We start from the raw sequence: 18,459 nt of genomic DNA on the forward strand, positions 1-18,459 counted from the left end.
TCGGTACTATACCGCCTCTGTAAAGTACCGGTCCACCACGCCCCTGTCCTTGTCACGTGGTGTCATTGCTGGTTTACGAGCAGACGAGCATGTTCGGTAGCGCACAATCACGGAATACTTACAGACAGACACAGTGTGTAGACAGAAAAGGGAGAACGGAAGCATTTTGGCTTAAAAACTAACAATAAAGGTGAACACTGAAACGCTAGCGGCGAACATCCATTCGCACTCAGCAGTGTTTTAGCTACTTCTAAATCACTAATCCTCGCCTTCATGGCGACAAAGTATCTTACAAGTATCATCCCTGCAGGACGAGGAATAGCTAAACATGCTTCACTACACACCGTAGCTCACCGGCGTCACAATGTAAACAAATGCCATTGGTGGATCTACACCTAACATCCACTGTAATGATACCAAGTACAGAAACGTATACTACTATGATTACGTCTATATTTTTTGGCATCACAACATCTTCTTTTGTTTTTAAAAATTCATATCATGTTTATAAACTCAGTAAATACGTCCCTGGACACATGAGTGTCATGATCCGTGGTCTGGATCATGTTTTGTGTTTTCTGTTAGTTTTGGACTCCTTTAGTTTCTGCTTGTGCACCTCCTGAGTTTGTTACCATAGCTACTAATTATTTTCATCTGCCTCTGGTTAGTGGTCCCACTTTCAGCTGCTGTCAAGCACTAATCAGAGAGCTATTTATTCAGTCTGGCGTCATTGTTCGCTTCATGTCTGGTTTCACGCTAAGTATTTGCTACATGCACCTGTCACGTAAGTTCTCTATGTCCTTAGTCTATGTTAAGTGTTAGCTTTTGTTTCAAGTGCGATCAGCGCGTTGTGCCTTCGCCTTGTTTTCTTTGTTTTTACCCTTTTGAGTTCCAAGATTAAAATATGTTCCTACCTGTAAGTCCTGTCCGGAGTGATCCGTTTGCATCCCGGGGGAACAAACCTCGCAGAAGCTATCGGATTGATACCCAAGTTTGTGGTATCATCTAAAACTAATGTAAAGCATCTAAACAACAGAAGAATAAATTATTACATTTTAGCAGAAGTGTAGATAAAACATGTTAAAAGAGAAAGTAAGCAGATATAAACAGTAAATGAACAAGTAGATTAATAATTCATTTTCTACCACGTGTCCTTAATAATGTTGACAAAATAATAGAATGGAAAATGACAATATGTTACTGCATTTGTCAGCAGACTAATTAGGAGCCTTTGCTTGCTTACTCACTAATAAAGGACAAGTTGTCATGTATGTTCACTATTTTTCACTAAGGATAAACTTGCAATAAGAAACATGTTTAATGTACTGTAAGATTTTTTGTTAAAATAAAGCCAATCATGCAATTTTTTGTGATCCCCTTTATTTAGAAAAGTATTGAAAAGTACCGGAAATATCAAAATCATTTTGGTACCGGTACCAAAATATTGGTATGGTGACAACACTAGTCTCTACTCTCGACCAAGATTTGAACTGAACACAAGGGCTGGTCTGGTGTAATTAGATTTTGCCCGTGGGCTGCCAGTTGAATAGCCCTGCACTACACCGATGACCAGCGTAGAATACACTTCTGATAAATGATAGCAATATTAAAACTAATATGACAAGTTATTTTTCATGTACAGAAGATCCTGTTTTCACCTTTATCCCTTGCCCATTTCCACTCACCCCCAACTGTTTTTGTTTTGTCTTTTGCAGGTAGCAGGTATTTTCCAAGATGCCAGTATTGGAAACGCTATCAACATTGTTGTAGTTCGACTCATACTACTGGAGCAGGATGAGGTGAAATTCTAAGACTTCATTTTGTCTTTTTTGAGATGTTAATTCAAGTCCACAGCATGGCAATAACCTTTCTGAAGAAGGCCTCAGAGCTCGGTGCTTATTTGAGTGGCCTTGATGGAAAGCTGCCTCAAGGTGAAACTCAAACTGCAATTTCGTGTTTCACATTCTTCGAATCGTTTAGCCAGCAGGCCAACTGATTTGCTCCCCGCATTTTTACAATCATACCCATGTTGTCAGGAAGTTGACACAGAGGCCTGAAGATATGACAACTTTTGGTCACCTCCAACTGGGGTGGGAACACTAATTGTATCCCACAGGGAGGACATGTGAATACACCAGATTCATAATTGGCCTCTGCACCCGCGTAGGTTTTTCATGTGCAAAACACAGGTCAATGTTTCATTCCACTTTCAAGTTTGTAACAGTCCTTGAGCCAGAATGACTATACATTTAAAGTTAGACTAAATCCTTACATTATTGCTTATACAGCAGTACCTCAACTTACTAGCTCAATTGGTTTCATGATCGAGCTCAATACTCAAAACAACAAAACAGCATTTTTGCTGAAGGATGTCAGTGTATGAAATCTAGCTCTAAGTCAGACCTACATAGAGGTTTTTGTTTCATGTCTCTACGATATTCGTACTGGGAGTTAGAGGAAGTTGTGTCTGTGTTTTTTTCCTAGGTGCTGCGGCACAGTTGTTTGAAGGCTCGTAAAATCAAAGCAGCGCAGCAGGTCTTTGAAGGCTCGTAAAATCAAAACCGTAGCACTTATCCAAACTCTTTCGTCAACTTTTAATCAGAAGGGTTCAATCTCTCTCCTGTAGTAGTTTGAAGCCGAAACGACAAACGCGCTCAGAGGAGATAATGTTTGATGTTTGGTGACCGCTTTTTACAAAAATTTAGTTTTGAAGGGGAGATTGCAAACTTCTTGTTGATTTTTGCTGAAAGATGTCAAAGCATGAAATGTAGGTCTAGGTGAGACCTACATAGAGGTTTTTGTTTCATGTCTCTAAGACGTTCCTACCGGAAGTTACAAGCAGTTTTGTCTGTGTTTTCCTCTGAGGAGCAGTGTTGTCTCTGTTTTATTCAAAAATTGTGCTATAGCGCAATTTTGAGTTTTGGGGTTCGTTTTTTTTATTAGATCACAATTTCCACCAGTCTTGATGTGTGTGAAAAGTTTGGTGAGTTTTGAAGTATTTTAAGGGGGTCAAATTACAGGTCAAAGGCAAAAATGAGTGTTTTTAGTACATTTTTGTCTTGAAGGGAGAATTGCCAACTTCCTGTTGGTTTTTGCCCGTGAATCAAATCAGCACAGCCCATTGAAATCCATTTAATCTGAGATTGGGCCACTCAAAACACCTCAATTATAGCATGCCTTTTAAAAATAAAAAAGTACATTTTGGATAATAAATATTGTATGAAAAACATTACAATATTCACAGATAATACACAGATAATATATTGTGTATTATCAGAACCACATTACATTGGATTTATTAGTGTCTATACCAGGGGTGTTAAACGTAAGGCCCGCGAACAGGTTTTATCCGGCCCGCGGGATGAGTTTGCTAAGTATAAAAATGAGCCGAAATTTTTGAATGAAAGAAACTGCTGTTCCAAATGTGTCCGCTAGATGTTGCAATAGCAATTTGTTGTTTCTTTGTAGATTATGCTACATATGTAAAACATAAAAATAAACCATATGAAAATGAGCAAACTACAAAATAACATCCTGTAATTTGGTTTTGATATAATTTTTGTATCTTGATAGATTGAAAATTAACACCAATGAGTTGACTGAACATTATCACATAATTTATTCAGAAAGTATAAATAATGACAAATAAAGATAGAATAGTATTAACCGCAACATGTAAGTGTAAAACAAACCCAACAACATTATGATTTGTACATTTCCAGAATGTGCTTGTTCTATTTTTAAACAAAGAAAACAATCTGAAGTTGTCTTTATTTTTAAGTCATCGTGCCGTGATTTTACCAGTTCGGCCCACTTGGGAGTAGATTTTTCTCCATGTGGCCCCCAATCTAAAATGAGTTTGACAACCCTGGTCTATACTCTACTTTTATTGTAGTGTATTTTTATTGTCTGATTTATTGCCCTCCTTTTTCTGTTGCTGCTACAAATGCCTTAATTTACCCATAATTTGAATTTATTAATGGAAAACCCCTTGAGATGCAGCATCTCGTGTTCAAGGGGGACCAAAGACATTTAAATTTAACACAATACAGTACAACACAAGACAAGTTACACAACAAACAATTAGTTTTATTTATACCATAAAATGGACTACAATACTTTTATGAAGTAATAATGTAGAGCATTTAACCTGGAGAGCGGCCGCAGTTTCACTTATAGGGTTAGATAGTCACCTCCGTAGTTACAGCAGTAGTTTGCTCTCACTGTACCCGGACTGCTCAGTCACGGTGCGGAGGCTCGCGCGAGAAGTGTCGCTCCGAACGTTGGTCGTTTTTACTTCGGAGAAAAATACTTCTTAAGTGTCTCCTATGAGCGGGTTCTCCGTCTGACACACCATCAGCAGCTTATCCATATTTTCATGGATAAATGTGCGCCGTTTTTGCTGGCACGAAAGCTGGCTCCTGCTTTCGGTATGGTGCTGAGTCTACCACTAACATTGCTACGCTTAAACCAGTGGTTCTTAACCTGGGTTCGGTGAGTCTGCCTCAGGGGTTCGGTGGAGCCTCCGCCACGGAGGTCAAGTGACACACCCGACTCATCGTGTAAATAAAAACTTCTCCCTATCGTCGTATTATTGATACGGCAAAAAAAAAAAAAACATTTTATTTTTCACTAAAGAAGGGTTCGGTGAATGCGCATATGAAACCGGTGGGGTTCGGTACCTCCAACAAGGTTTAGAACCACTGGCTTAAACTGATTGCAAATTTAATGTTTTTCAATGAATAAAAAAATAATAACCCTAAATAAATATCATCCGCTTCTTCTTCTCAGCAGTGTCCTTAAAGGCCAACTGAAACCCACTACTACCGACCACACAGTCTGATAGTTTATACATCAATGATGAAATCTTAACATTACAACACATGCCAATACTTATAAAGTGCAATTTTAAATTTCCCGCGAAACTTCCGGTTGAAAACGTCTATGTATGATGACGTATGCGCGTGACGTCAATCGTTGAAACGGAAGTATTCGGACACGTTGTATCCAATACAAAAAGCAAGGTTTTCATCGCAAAATTCCACAGTATTCTGGACATCTGTGTTGGTGAATCTTTTGCAATTTGTTTAATGAACAATGAAGACTGCAAAGAAGAAAGCTGTAGGTGGAATCGGTGTATTAGCGGCTGGCTGCAGCAACACAACCAGGAGGACTTTGACTTGGATAGGAGACGCGCTATCCGACGCTATCCGCCGACCGCAGTGATGATCGGGTGAAGTCCTTCGTCGCTCCGTCGATCGCTGGAACGCAGGTGAGCACGGGTGTTGATGAGCAGATGAGGGCTGGCTGGCGTAGGTGGATAGCTAATGTTTTTAGCATAGCTCTATGAGGTCCCGTTGCTAAGTTAGCTTCAATGGCGTCGTTAGCAACAGCATTGTTAAGCTTCGCCAGACTGGAAAGCATTAACCGTGTAGTTACAGGTCCATGGTTTAATAGTATTGTTGATTTTCTGTCTATCCTTCCAGTCAGGGGTTTATTTCTTTTGTTTCTATCTGCAGTTAAGCCCGATGCTATCACGTTAGCTCCGTTGCTAAAGTGCTTTGCCGATGTATTGTCGTGGAGATAAAAGTCACTGTGAATGTCCATTTCGCGTTCTCGACTCTCATTTTCAAGAGGATACAGTATCCGAGGTGGTTTAAATTACAAATCCGTGATCCACAATAGAAAAAGGAGAGAGTGTGGAATCCAATGAGCCAGCTTGTACCTAAGTTACGGTCAGAGCGAAAAAAGATACGTCTTGCACTGCACTCTAGTCCTTCACTCTCACGTTCCTCATCCACAAATATTTCATCCTGGCTCAAATTAATGGGTTAATCGTCGCTTTCTCGGTCCGAATCGCTCTCGCTGCTACAGTTTTGTATGTAAAGATGGCCGCCGTGAGCAACGTGAGTTGAGACCGTCTCTACACAAGTCCCAGTATGTAAGGTTAATAATGGCATAAACGCTCCAGTGATACAATAATTTAAGTCGTTTTCGTTGTATATATCCACCTCTCTGCAATTGGTGAGATATATACTCCTCACGAGGGTGATTTGGCGGAAGATAAGGTGCCTCAAACGCCGAGTGACTCATTGTTCACCTGCAAACATGCCACAACGCGGATCAAAGGAGTCAAAACGTGGCCGTGATCAATTGTCCTCCAGTGATTTGGATGAAAAAGCAACGTTTACTCCGGACGATCGAAAATGTTGCGAGCTACGGTTGAAAAACTTGGAAAATTGGACATTTTGGATGAACTAAAAACTGACGTTTCAGAGCTGAAAAAATCAGTCGAGCACAATCACGCTGAAATGGTGGAGATAATAAAGGAACAGACAACGCTAAAAGTTGAGTTAACAAGCCTGAAACTCGAAACTACAAGACTGACAACGGAGAACGAGAAATTAAAGGCAGACTTGTTGGAACTCCGCTGCAGGAGCATGCGGGACAACCTGCTAATCATGGGAATTAGCGAAGATGGAGGAGAAACTTACGGCATTGCGGAAAACCTCGTCAGAGCCTTTCTGCAGGAGCAACTCGGCATCCCGGAGGAAGAAGTTAAGAGGATCCAGATGGAGCGAGCACACAGGATTGGCAGACGCAAGGAGGATGCTATACCGAGACCTATGCTTGTAAAGTTTACTAACTCCAAATGCAAAGACGAAATGCTTGCTGTCTCCAGAAGACTGAAAGGTACTAAATTCTTCATGACCAGCCAATATCCAATTGAGGTGGTGGAGAAACGACGTAAGTTGATTCCAATTATGAAGTCATTTAGGCAAAAAGGACAACAAGCTCGTCTTGTTGTGGATAAACTGTACATTAACGGTGAGCTGTACAGAAGCATGTGAGGAATAATAACAATGTCGCGCAGTGATTGCGTCATCGCGACATCACCATGGTAACGACTTGACGGATATGTTTTGACATTTTGTTTGTGGAGCTTTTTAGTTTATTCTGGGACTGGACAATGTAGTTAGATGTTGGCAAACGGTCAGCAAATTATATATTTTGGGGGTTATATGTTTGTTTGTCTTGGGTGCTGTGGTGTGAATGGTATGTCTGTGGGTTTATTAGAGGGGATATTGGTTTCCTTGGAAATAGCAAGTGATGCTGCAGTTTTTAGTTACAAGATTTTCATGTCTATGAAACTTATGGTATTAAGAGAATCAATAAAATATACAATGAATTTACTCAGATTATATGATTTATAGGAACGATAATGAAGTTGGAATAATTAGTTATAATTGCAATGGTCTTGCAGACAACAGAAAAAGAAAACTTATATTTATGTGGCTGAATGAAAAAAAACAAGATCTTTTTTGTCTTCAAGAAACGCATTCAACACATTTAGATGAAGAAAAATGGAGAAAAGAATGGGATGGTCCAATTTTCTTTTCACATGGTTACAGAAATTCAAAAGGTGTTATGATTTTGATAAAAAAAAACTTTTATTTTCAATTTAACTCTATGGAAAAAGACTCACAAGGACGTTGGCTAATATTAAATATGATTATTCAAGGTCAAAAGATGTGTGTTTTGAATCTGTATGGGCCAAATGTTGATGAACCTTCCTTTTTTGAAGAAATAAGTGACATGTTGCAAGAACAACAAGGGGAAATTATTATTGTGGGGGACTTTAACGTTGCTCTGGATAAAGTTCTGGACCGAAAAGGGAATTTTTCAATGGATTATCATCCTCAATCTTTACAAAAGATTCAAAATGTTATGGATGCATTTGATTTAATTGATATCTGGAGATTCAAAAACCCTAGGTTAGTACGGTATACATGGAGAAGACAAAACCAGGCAAGTCGTATTGACTATTTTTTGATATCATTTTCATTGCTAAACAAAGTGACTGCAATAGCAATCGATGATAAGTTGCGTTCTGATCATAATTGTATAGGAATAAATATTGCAATTGAAGATAATACACGTGGGCCCGGATATTGGAAGTTTAATCAAATGCATCTACAGGATGATGAATTTATCGAAAAAACAAAGCAATTTATTACTGATTTTTTTTTAAATAATGTAGGATCTTCAAATCCCCAAATAGTCTGGGAAGCCTTCAAATGTTGTTTTAGAGGATATGCCATTGCATACTCTTCATGGAAAAAAAAAAAATTAAAGCGGCAGAACAGGAATTAAAGAAAGAAATTGAGGATTTACAAAAAAACATTGACAGTAATGATAATCTAACTAGTGAGCAACTGAATACCTTTACAGCCAAACAAGAGGAGTTAGCAGATTTAGTTGAAAAACAATTATTGAAAAGTTATGACTGCAACAGAGCAATCTGGATGAAAAAAGGTGAGAAGTGTTCAAAATTCTTTTTAAATATCCAAACAAAAAATCGTTCTAAAAAGAACATTTCCAAGCTTATTAAAACAAATGGAAAGGTATTGGATACACACACCACATTGTTGAAAGAAATGGAAAATTACTTTAAAAACATTTTTTCTAATCCAGTAATCCCTCCTGAAACTACAACTTTTTTTCCAGAAAATTATGAAAGAAAATTGAATTCGGAAGAAAGCCATTCATGTGAAGGCCTCATTAGAGAGGAAGAACTTGTGGAAGCTGTTAAATCTTTTCATCCAGGGAAAACCCCAGGATTAGATGGAATACCTATTGAGGTTTATCAAGTATTTTATGAAGATCTTAAGAAACCATTACTTTCTAGTTTTAATTACTCATATGAGACAGGTTTTTTGTCCAACACTCAAACAGAAGGTCTTATTTCCTTATTATTGAAACAGGAAATAAATGGTCAGTATAAAGACCCAGTTCATCTAAAAAATTGGAGACCAATAACACTGCAGTGTTATGATGCTAAAATCCTGGCAAAATGTTTGGCTACACGACTTAAGTCTGTTTTGTCAAATATTATTCACCAAGATCAATCAGGCTTCCTACAAGGAAGAAATATAGGAAACAATATTACACAGTTATTAGAAATTATAGAGAATTATAATATGGAAAATAAAAGAGGATTAATTTTTGTAGCCGACCTGGAGAAGGCTTTTGACAAAATTAGCTTGGATTTTATTTGTAAAAGCTTAGTTTTTTTCAATTTTGGCAACTCCGTATTACACTGGATCAAGACGCTATATAATAAAACTAATTGTAGAATTATCAATAATGGATACATCTCTGGGACAATACCTCTATTAAGAGGTCTAAAACAAGGGTGCCCTTTGTCTCCATACTTATTTATTATTGCTATGGAAATATTGGCGATTAAAGTTAGATTGAATAAAAATATTGAAGGGCTCAGTAATAATAATATTGAAAGTAAAATAACAATGTATGCAGACGATACAAGCTTCTTTATAAGCCCCAATCCTCATTGTCTGCAAAACCTTCTTGATCTTTTGGACATATTTTCACAGCAATCTGGGCTTAAGCTAAATTATGATAAATGTAAAATATTAAGGATCGGAAATCTAAAGGGAACGTCCTTTCGAATGGAATGCAAAGTGCCTGTTTTGTGGACAGATGGACCAGTTAACATACTTGGTGTTGTTGTCCCAGAGGACCTGGAAGATCTAGGCTCAGTAAATTATGATAATCGACTAAGAAAGCTGGATAAAATTATGCAATTATGGAAAGGGAAATCCTTAAACTTGTATGGTAAAATATCTATTGTCAACTCGTTAATTATTCCTCAATTTATTTATTTGTTTTTGTCATTACCAGCTCCATCACAAAACTTTTTTAATATTTATGAGCGGAGGGTCTTCGATTTTGTCTGGGACGGCAAACCAGAAAGGATTAAAAGAAAGGTTTTGTACAATGAATATGAATATGGGGGCTTGAAACTTCTCAACCTTGAAGCTATGTGTCTGTCTTTAAAAGCATCAATTGTTCCAAAGATGTATTTAAACACTGAGTGGTACACAAGTGTCCTGTTGGACAGAAAACATGTATTGTATCAAAAGAAATTGTATCCTTTTTTACAAGTGATCCCCTCCCATTTTCCTTATGTAGAGAGTCTGCTGGGAAACATGGCGGGGTTCATAAAGGAAACAATCCACTCATGGTGGTGTTTTCAATTTTATGTACCAGAAAAAAGAGATGATATTTTGCAGCAAATAATATGGATGAACTCTAATATTGTAATAGATGGAAAGCCTTTCTTTTGGAAAAATATGTTTGAAAGAGGAATCATTTTTGTCAATGACATTATCAATGAGAATGGAAAAATTATGAAATATGATGAATTTACAACTATGTATGGTGATGCTTGTTCAAGCTTTTCATTTAATCAACTAACTGGAGTCATTGGGAAAAGATGTAAACAAATAATTAATTATGGAACTACTAAATTATTAGTTTGTAAGCCCTTAATAAGAAATTCTAGTTGGCAAAAAGGAACTAAAATAAATAGAAAAATATATAAGTTTTATTTAATAAAGAAATCTTTGAAGGCTGCCCCATACAACACATATGGAAAATGGGAGGACTTTTTTGACTGCCCGTTGCCGTGGGATGCAATATTCAAATTAATCTACAAAACCACTATCGATGTGCAAAATCGTTATTTTCAAATTAAAACTATTTATAACTTCCTACCCACGGGAAAAATGTTAAAAATATGGAATATGACAGAGTCAGATGATTGCCGATTTTGTTGTCAGGAGCCTGAATCCACCTTACATTTGTTTTGGTATTGTCATATTGTGTCTTCATTTTGGGTGGAAGTTGAAAAAATGTGTTTAAAGATTGGTTTGTTTATGAAGCTTGATGTGGTTTCTGTTATTTTAGGAGAGTTCATTGACAATCATGATTTAGTCAATTTAATTATAGTACTCGGTAAAAGGTTTATTTTTAGGCAAAAAACAGATATTCACTTAGTATTTCTTTCTTTAAAACATTTATTCAGTATTTTTTAACTTTAGAAAATTATATGGTTGAAAACGATAATGATGCCAAAAAACATAAAAAAAGATGGGAAGTCCTCAAAGGCTTATTTTGAAAATGTAATTTTGTTTATATATGATATGCAATCTGTTGTTGTATTCCCTATTTTAAGTGTACATAAATGAAGGTGTGTGTTGCTGACTTCGACTTGGATGTGATGTGGACTGTACATGGGTGCTTAATTTGAAAATGTATTTTTGTTTGTGGATTGTATGCAACCTGTTGTGATCCCTGGTTTTTGGTGTACATGGGTGAAGGTGTGTGTTGCTGAGCCCGATCTGGACGTAATCTGAACTGGACCTGGTTTTAAGAACCCTTTTGAACAATCTGATTTTATTGACAACCCGGTCTGGTGAAGTTAAGGTCCTTTGTTTGTTTTGTTTGAAAGTAAAACAAATTTAAAAACAATTACATAAAAAATAGTGATTAGTGAAAATGTTAGTGGACCAGCACCACACACAATCATGTGTGCTCGAATGACTGTATCCCTTGCAGACTGTATTGTTCTATACTGTAGGAACCAGAAGTTGTTGTTTTTTTAATAACAGAAAGAGACAGCTCCTTTTGTGTAAATGAGTGTGGATGAGTGTGAATGGGGGAGGGAGGGTTTTCTTGGGTTGATGCACTAATGGTAAGTGTATCTTGTGTTTTTTTTTTAATGTTGTTTGAAATAAATAAAAAAAAAGAAAAAAAAAAAAAAAGAAAAAAAAAAAAAAAAAAAAAAAAGATACGTCTTGCACTGCACTCTAGTCCTTCACTCTCACGTTCCTCATCCACAAATATTTCATCCTGGCTCAAATTAATGGGTTAATCGTCGCTTTCTCGGTCCGAATCGCTCTCGCTGCTGGTGTAAACAATGGGGAAATGTGAGGAGCCTTTCATCCTGCGACGTCACGCTACTTCCGGTACAGGCAAGGCCTTTTTTTTATCAGCGACCAAAAGTTGCGAACTTTATCGTCGATGTTCTCTACTAAATCCTTTCAACAAAAATATGGCAATATCGCGAAATGATCAAGTATGACACATAGAATGGATCTGCTATCCCCGTTTAAAAAGTGTCTTTTCTTGTCGTTCTGGCCATTTTCGGGTCCTAAATGGCTGTCGGAATACCTACTCAGACTTGTTCTGTCCAAGTGAGATGCATGATTTATTATCTAGAATAAACTTACAGGGAGCAAAGAAGCGAGGAAGCAGCAGACCACTCAATGATGTAAACGTAGGCACACACCAGAATGATCACTGCGCCGCTATAAATACTTTGTCTGCGTTAGCGCTTATAATAACAATATCACTAATACTTTGTTGATATTCACGTCACGGAATGTAAATCGAGTATTGTTGGCGGTTTTTGAATAGTTATTTATTGGATTTTATGGGTGAAATAGTGGGTGCCCCATTGGTTCTGCTGTAAGCAGACTTTTGTTTAAGTTTAAGGTTCAGAATGCATTAAAAAAAATCCATCCGTCGTCATGTCTTTCATAATGATTGTGAACAATTCCAAAAAAAAGTGCAGTTCCCCAAAGGTCCACTACGCCCACTAGTGATGGGGAAGCTTGTAATCCATTCAAATGTATGCTTGCAACTTAAAGTATAACCAAAAGAAGAGGCACAGCTCTTATGTCAAAATACTTGTAGTTGAAGTACAACTGTGAATAAAAATATATTGGTTAACAATTAATCCGACATCATTTAGTGTTGTGAACTGTTTAATCGTATATGTGTTAAAACGTGTTCTGCACATGCTTGCAGAAATATCTAAAGATCCAGAAAACCATTTATACCTGAATCTAAGCTAAATGTAAATATACATTCTTGCTCTGTAAGTTTGTGAAAGCTTCAGATGAAAGGAAAGCTCATTCAAATGAAATTCGGTTGTTTTATAACCAAATTACGTAATATCCATTCATTGTTCACACAGCCTCTAATGTTCAGGGTCTCTTGGTCCCAGACTGTGAATTTTACAAAACCCAAAACCAGTGAAGTTGGCATGTTGTGTAACTCGTAAATGAAAACAGAATACAATGATTTGCAAATCCTTTTCAACTTATATTCAATTGAATAGACTGCAAAGACAAGATACTTAATGTTCAAACTGGAAAACTTTGTTACTTTTTGCAAATATTAGCTCATTTGGAATTTCATGCCTGCAACATGTTTCAAAAAAGCTGGCACAAGTGGCAAAACAGACTGAGATAGTTGAGGAATGCTCATCAAACACTTATTTGGAACATCCCACAGGTGAACTGGCTAATTGGGAACAGGTGGGTGCCATGATTGGGTATAAAAGCAGCTTCTATGAAATGCTCAATCATTCACAAACAAGGATGGGGCGAGGGTCACCACTTTGTGAACAAATGCGTGAGCAAATTGTTTAAGAACAACATTTCTCAACCAGCTATTGCAAATAATTTAGGGATTTCACCATCTACAGTGTGTAATATCATCAAAAGGTTCAGAGAATCTGGAGAAATCACTGCACGTAAGCAGCAAGGCTGAAAACCAACACTGAATGCCCTTGACCTTTGATCCCTCAGGCGGTACTGCATCAAAAAGCAACATCAGTGTGTAAAGGATATCACCACACAGGCTCATGAACACTTCAGAAAACCACTGTCAGTAATTACAGTTTGTCGCTACATATGTAAGTGCAAGTTAAAACTATACTGTGCAAAGCGAAAGCCACTTATCAACAACACCCAGAAATGCCGCTGGCTTCGCTGGGCCCGAGCTCGTCTAAGATGGACAAAGTGGTATAGTGTTCTGTGGTCTGAGGAGTCCACATTTCAAATTGTTTTTGGAAACTGGGGATGTCGTGTCCTCCGGAACAAAGAGGAAAAGAACCATCCGGATTGTTATAGGCCAGGGGTCGGCAACCTTTACCACTCAAAGAGCCATTTTGGAAAGTTTCACAAATTAAAGAAAACAATGGGAGCCACAAAAAATGTTTGATAATTTAAAATGAAAAACACCGCATACAAAGCTTAAATTGCTTTGCGCTATGTTAACCAGGGGTCTCTGACACACGCACCGGCACACATCTTAATATGGAAATTTAATGTTAGTGCGGCCCGCGACTTTTAATTGAATGGTGCTTGATATCGTCTTTCTTGCCAACCCTCTCAACTTTCCGGGAGACTCCCAAATTTCAGGACGTGCTGGCACTGCTTTTAGCGCCCTCTACAGTCTGCCCAAACAGCGTACCTGCTTGGCCACATGTTGAATGCAGCTTTTGCTTGCTCATGTAAGTGACAGCAAGGCATACTTGTTCAACAGCCACACAGCTTACACTGACGGTAGCCGTACAAAAACAACTTTAACACTGTTACGTTACAAATATGCGCCACACTGTGAACCCACACCAAAAAAGAATGACAAACACATTTCTGGAGAACATCTGCACTGTAACACAACATAAACACAACACAACAAATACCCAGAATCCCAAGCAGCCCTAACTCTTCCGCTCAACCGACGCATGGAGAGGGGGGGGGAGGGGGGTTGATGTGTGGGGGGGGTTTGGTGGTAGCAGGGGTGTATAATGTAGACCGGAAGAGTTAGGGCTGCATGGGATTCTGGGTATTTGTTGTGTTGTGTTACGGTGCGGATGTTCTCCAGAAATGTGTTTGTCATTCTTTTTTGGTGTGGGTTCACAGTGTGGCGCATATTTGTAACGTAACAGTGTTAAAGTTGTTTTATAAGTCAACCGTCAGTGTAAGCTGTGTGACTGTTGAGCAAGTATGCCTTGCTGTCGCCTACGTGTGCAAGTAAAAGCAACATATAATATGTGGCCGGGCTGGCACGCTGTTTGTAAATGCTATAGAGGACAATTAATGCAGTGCCATTAGGGCACGCCCTTGATTAAGTAAGTAGAGTGAAAATAGGATAATATTTGCCCTGGGAGATTTCTAGGAGAGGCAGTCTCCTGGGAAAATCGCGGGGGGTCGTTAAGTATACTGGGAGAACCGGGAGGGTCGGCAAGTATGCAGCTGAGCCGCATCAGAGTGGTCAAAGAGCCGCATGCGGCTCCGGAGCCGCGGGTTGCCGACCCCTGTTATAGGCGCAAAGTTGAAAAGCCAGCATCTGTGATGGTATGGGGGTGTATTAGTGCCCAAGGCATGGGTAACTTACACATCTGTGAAGGCACCATTAATGCTGAAAGGTACATACAGGTTTTGGAGCAACATATGTTGCCATCCAAGCAACGTTATCATGGACGCTCCTGCTTATTTCAGCAAGACAATGCCAAGCCACGTGTTACAACAGCGTGGCTTCATAGTAAAAGAGTGCGGGTACTAGACTGGCCTGCCTGTAGTCCAGACCTGTCTCCCATTGAAAATGTGTGGCGCATTATGAAGCCTAAAATACCACATTGGAGACCCCGGAGTGTTGAACAACTTAAGCTGTACATCAAGCAAGAATGGGAAAGAATTCCACCTGAAAAAATTGATCTCCTCAGTTCCCAAACGTTTACTGAGTGTTGTTAAAAGGAAAAGCCATGTAACACAGTGGTAAAAATGCCCCTGTGCCAACTTTTTTGCAATGTGTTGCTGCCATTAAATCCTAAGTTAATGATTATTTGCAAAAAAAAAAGTTTGAACATTAAATATCTTGTTTTTGCAGTCTATTCAATTGAATATACGTCGAAAAGGATTTGCAAATCATTGTATTCTGTTTTTATTTACGATTTACACAACGTGCCAACTTCACTGGTTTTGAGTTTTGTCATTAGTTATAGCAAGATATACAGACAATCGTACGATGCTGTTCGTACGCCCTAATTTTCGATGGAAACTTTGCCAAAAATTATCCAAAGTTTTTGTATACCGCCTCCAATATTGTGCAACCAAACACTGCACACCACTGTGGTGTGTTTTCCGGCATTGGTGACTTGTGTTATTAATACACTACGCGTTTCCAAATGTGTTTGTAATGTGATTTTATTACCAAATGTGCGTGTGTTCTCCATTCAGAAGTCATCACTCGCTGACTCTGTAGTTCTTTGCTAACTATAACACAGTCACACACCACGACTCTTGTGAAATAACTATGGCCCTGTGCTAAAAGTTCAAGGTAGTTTTTTAGCATTTGTCGTTCAGAGCATGATTATATTTCTACACTGAGGCCTGTTTTAAAGTTAGGTAGATGGATTCAACTAACGATTGCACAATTTAAAGGCCTACTGAAATGAAATGTTCTTATTTAAAAAGGGATAGCAGATCCATTCTGTGTGTCATACTTAATCATTTCGCGATATTGCCATATTTTTGCTGAAAGGATTTAGTAGAGAACATCGACGATAAAGTTCGCAACTTTTGGTCGCTGATAAAAAAGCCTTGCCTGTACCGGAAGTAGCGTGACGTCACAGGTTGAAGAGCTCCTCAACTCTGCACATTGTTTACACCAGCAGCGAGAGTGATTCGGACCGAGAAAGCGACGATTACCCCATTAATTTGAGCGAGTATGAAAGATTTGTGGATGAGAAAAGTGACAGTGAAGGATTAGAGTGCAGTGCAGGACGCAAGGGTATCTTTTTTCGCTCTTACCGTAACTTTGGTACAAGGGCTCGTTGGATTCCACACTTTCTCCTTTTTCTATTGTGGATCACGGATTTGTATTTCAAACCACCTCGGATACTATATCCTCTTGAAAATGAGAGTCGAGAACGCGAAATGGACATTCACAGTGACTTTTATCTCCACGACAATACATCGGTGAAGCACTTTAGCTTCGGAGCTAACGTGATAGCATCGTGATAGCATCGTGCTTAACTGCGAATAGAAACAGAAGAAACATGCCTCTGACTGGAAGGATAGACAGAAGATCAACAATACTACTACTATTACTTCTATTATCAGGAGACACCGAACCAAACCCTGGACCTGTAACCACACGGTTAATGCTGTCCAGCCTGGCGAAGCCTAGCAATGCTGTTGCTAACGACGCCATTGAAGCTAACTTAGCTACGGGAGCTATGCTAAAAACATTAGCTCTCCACCTACGCCAGCCCTCATCTGCTCATCACGACCCGTGCGACGAAGGACTTCACCCGATCATCGGTGCGGTCGGCGGCTAGCGTCGGATAGCGCGTCTGCTATCCAAGTCAAAGTCCTCCTGGTTGTGTTGCTGCAGCCAGCCGCTAATACACCGATCCCACCTACAGCTTACTTATTTGCTATCTCCATTGTTCATTAAACAAATTGCAAAAGATTCACCAACACAGATGTCCAGAATACTGTGGAATTTTGCGATGAAAACAGACGCTGTTTGTATTGGGACACAATGGTGTCCCAATACTTCCGTTTCAACGATTGACGTCACGCGCAAACGTCATCATACATAGACGTTTTCAGCCGGATATTTCCCGGGAAATTTTAAATTGCACTTTATAAGTTAACCCGGCCGTATTGGCATGTGTTGCAATGTTAAGATTTCATCATTGATATATAAACTATCAGACTGCGTGGTCTGTAGTAGTGGGTTTCAGTAGGCCTTTAAATGAAACCCATTTTTAATTGCATCCGTCGATTAACCCCAACTTGTTTTTTTTCTGTTATTTTGTTCATTTATCGTACATTTTCCTCAAAGCTGGACCTTCTTAACATTGTCGCTTTGTGACATTTGATTTTGCAGGATGACTTAAAGATTACACACCACGCTGACAATAGCTTGAGTAGTTTTTGCAAGTGGCAGAAACGGCTGAACTTGAAGGGAGATGATCATTATCTGCACCACGACGTCGCTGTTCTCCTCACCAGGTAAACAACAGCTTTTAACTTTAATGGATAAAGAAAGTGAGTAAATGATGTGCCCCGAAGCCGTATTACCCAGCCGTGTGTCGGGTTGTACTAAAGTGTCGTAACTGGCGGCTGAAAGAAGTGATGACACGTTGAAAGTTTGTTAAAAGCGCCCTCAGGCTCCTACGGTATTTCCTTTTTTAAAAGTGTTCCTTTCAGCCGTCTCTGACGTTGCCAAAGCAATCACTCATCAGCACACTCCTCCGTGTCGCTCTTTTTCATCTTCCCCGCTTGCTGATACATTTTTAGTCCGTCTAAGTCTGCTTTCGCTGAATCTTTTTTTCCCCTTCCCTTTCCTCTTTTCTCATACTTTCTCACATGTTGTCTTCAGACTGAGCTGGAGCAGGCTATAAGAAAAGAATGCATCAATAGTCGCGAACAGTCACTGGAATAATGGAGGTCTAAAATAAAACACTACCTACTTTCTCGCTTTCAAGTAGTGGAACAATTTTTGTTTAATTTATTTTGGTTTATTTACAGTTTGTGAAAAATAGGAGATATACAGTCACGATCAAAAGTTTACATACACGTGTACAGAACATAATGTCATGGCTGTCTTGTACAATAATTTCTACAACTCTTATTTTTTTGTTACAGAGTGATTGGAACACATACATTCATGAAGTTTGGTTATTTTATGAATTTATTATGGGTCTACTGAAAATGTGACCAAATCTGCTGGGTCAAAAGTATACATACAGCAATGTTACTATTTGGTTACATGTCCCTTGGCAAG

The 18,459-nt window shown here is 38.8% G+C and overlaps 1 protein-coding gene across 1 annotated transcript in view; it reads left to right on the plus strand.

The window, feature by feature from the left end:
- The window catches only part of LOC133642350 (A disintegrin and metalloproteinase with thrombospondin motifs 7), a 301,060-nt gene that overhangs the window by 87,300 nt on the left and 195,301 nt on the right, over nt 1-18,459 (plus strand). Inside the window, exons 5-6 of the mRNA XM_062036489.1 lie at nt 1,716-1,799; nt 17,560-17,684. Coding sequence (XP_061892473.1) covers nt 1,716-1,799; nt 17,560-17,684 — 209 coding nt within the window. The remainder of the gene's footprint in view (nt 1-1,715; nt 1,800-17,559; nt 17,685-18,459) is intronic.

Source organism: Entelurus aequoreus, linkage group LG02, assembly GCF_033978785.1.
Source record: "Entelurus aequoreus isolate RoL-2023_Sb linkage group LG02, RoL_Eaeq_v1.1, whole genome shotgun sequence".
In the NCBI taxonomy this organism is placed as follows: domain Eukaryota; kingdom Metazoa; phylum Chordata; class Actinopteri; order Syngnathiformes; family Syngnathidae; genus Entelurus; species Entelurus aequoreus.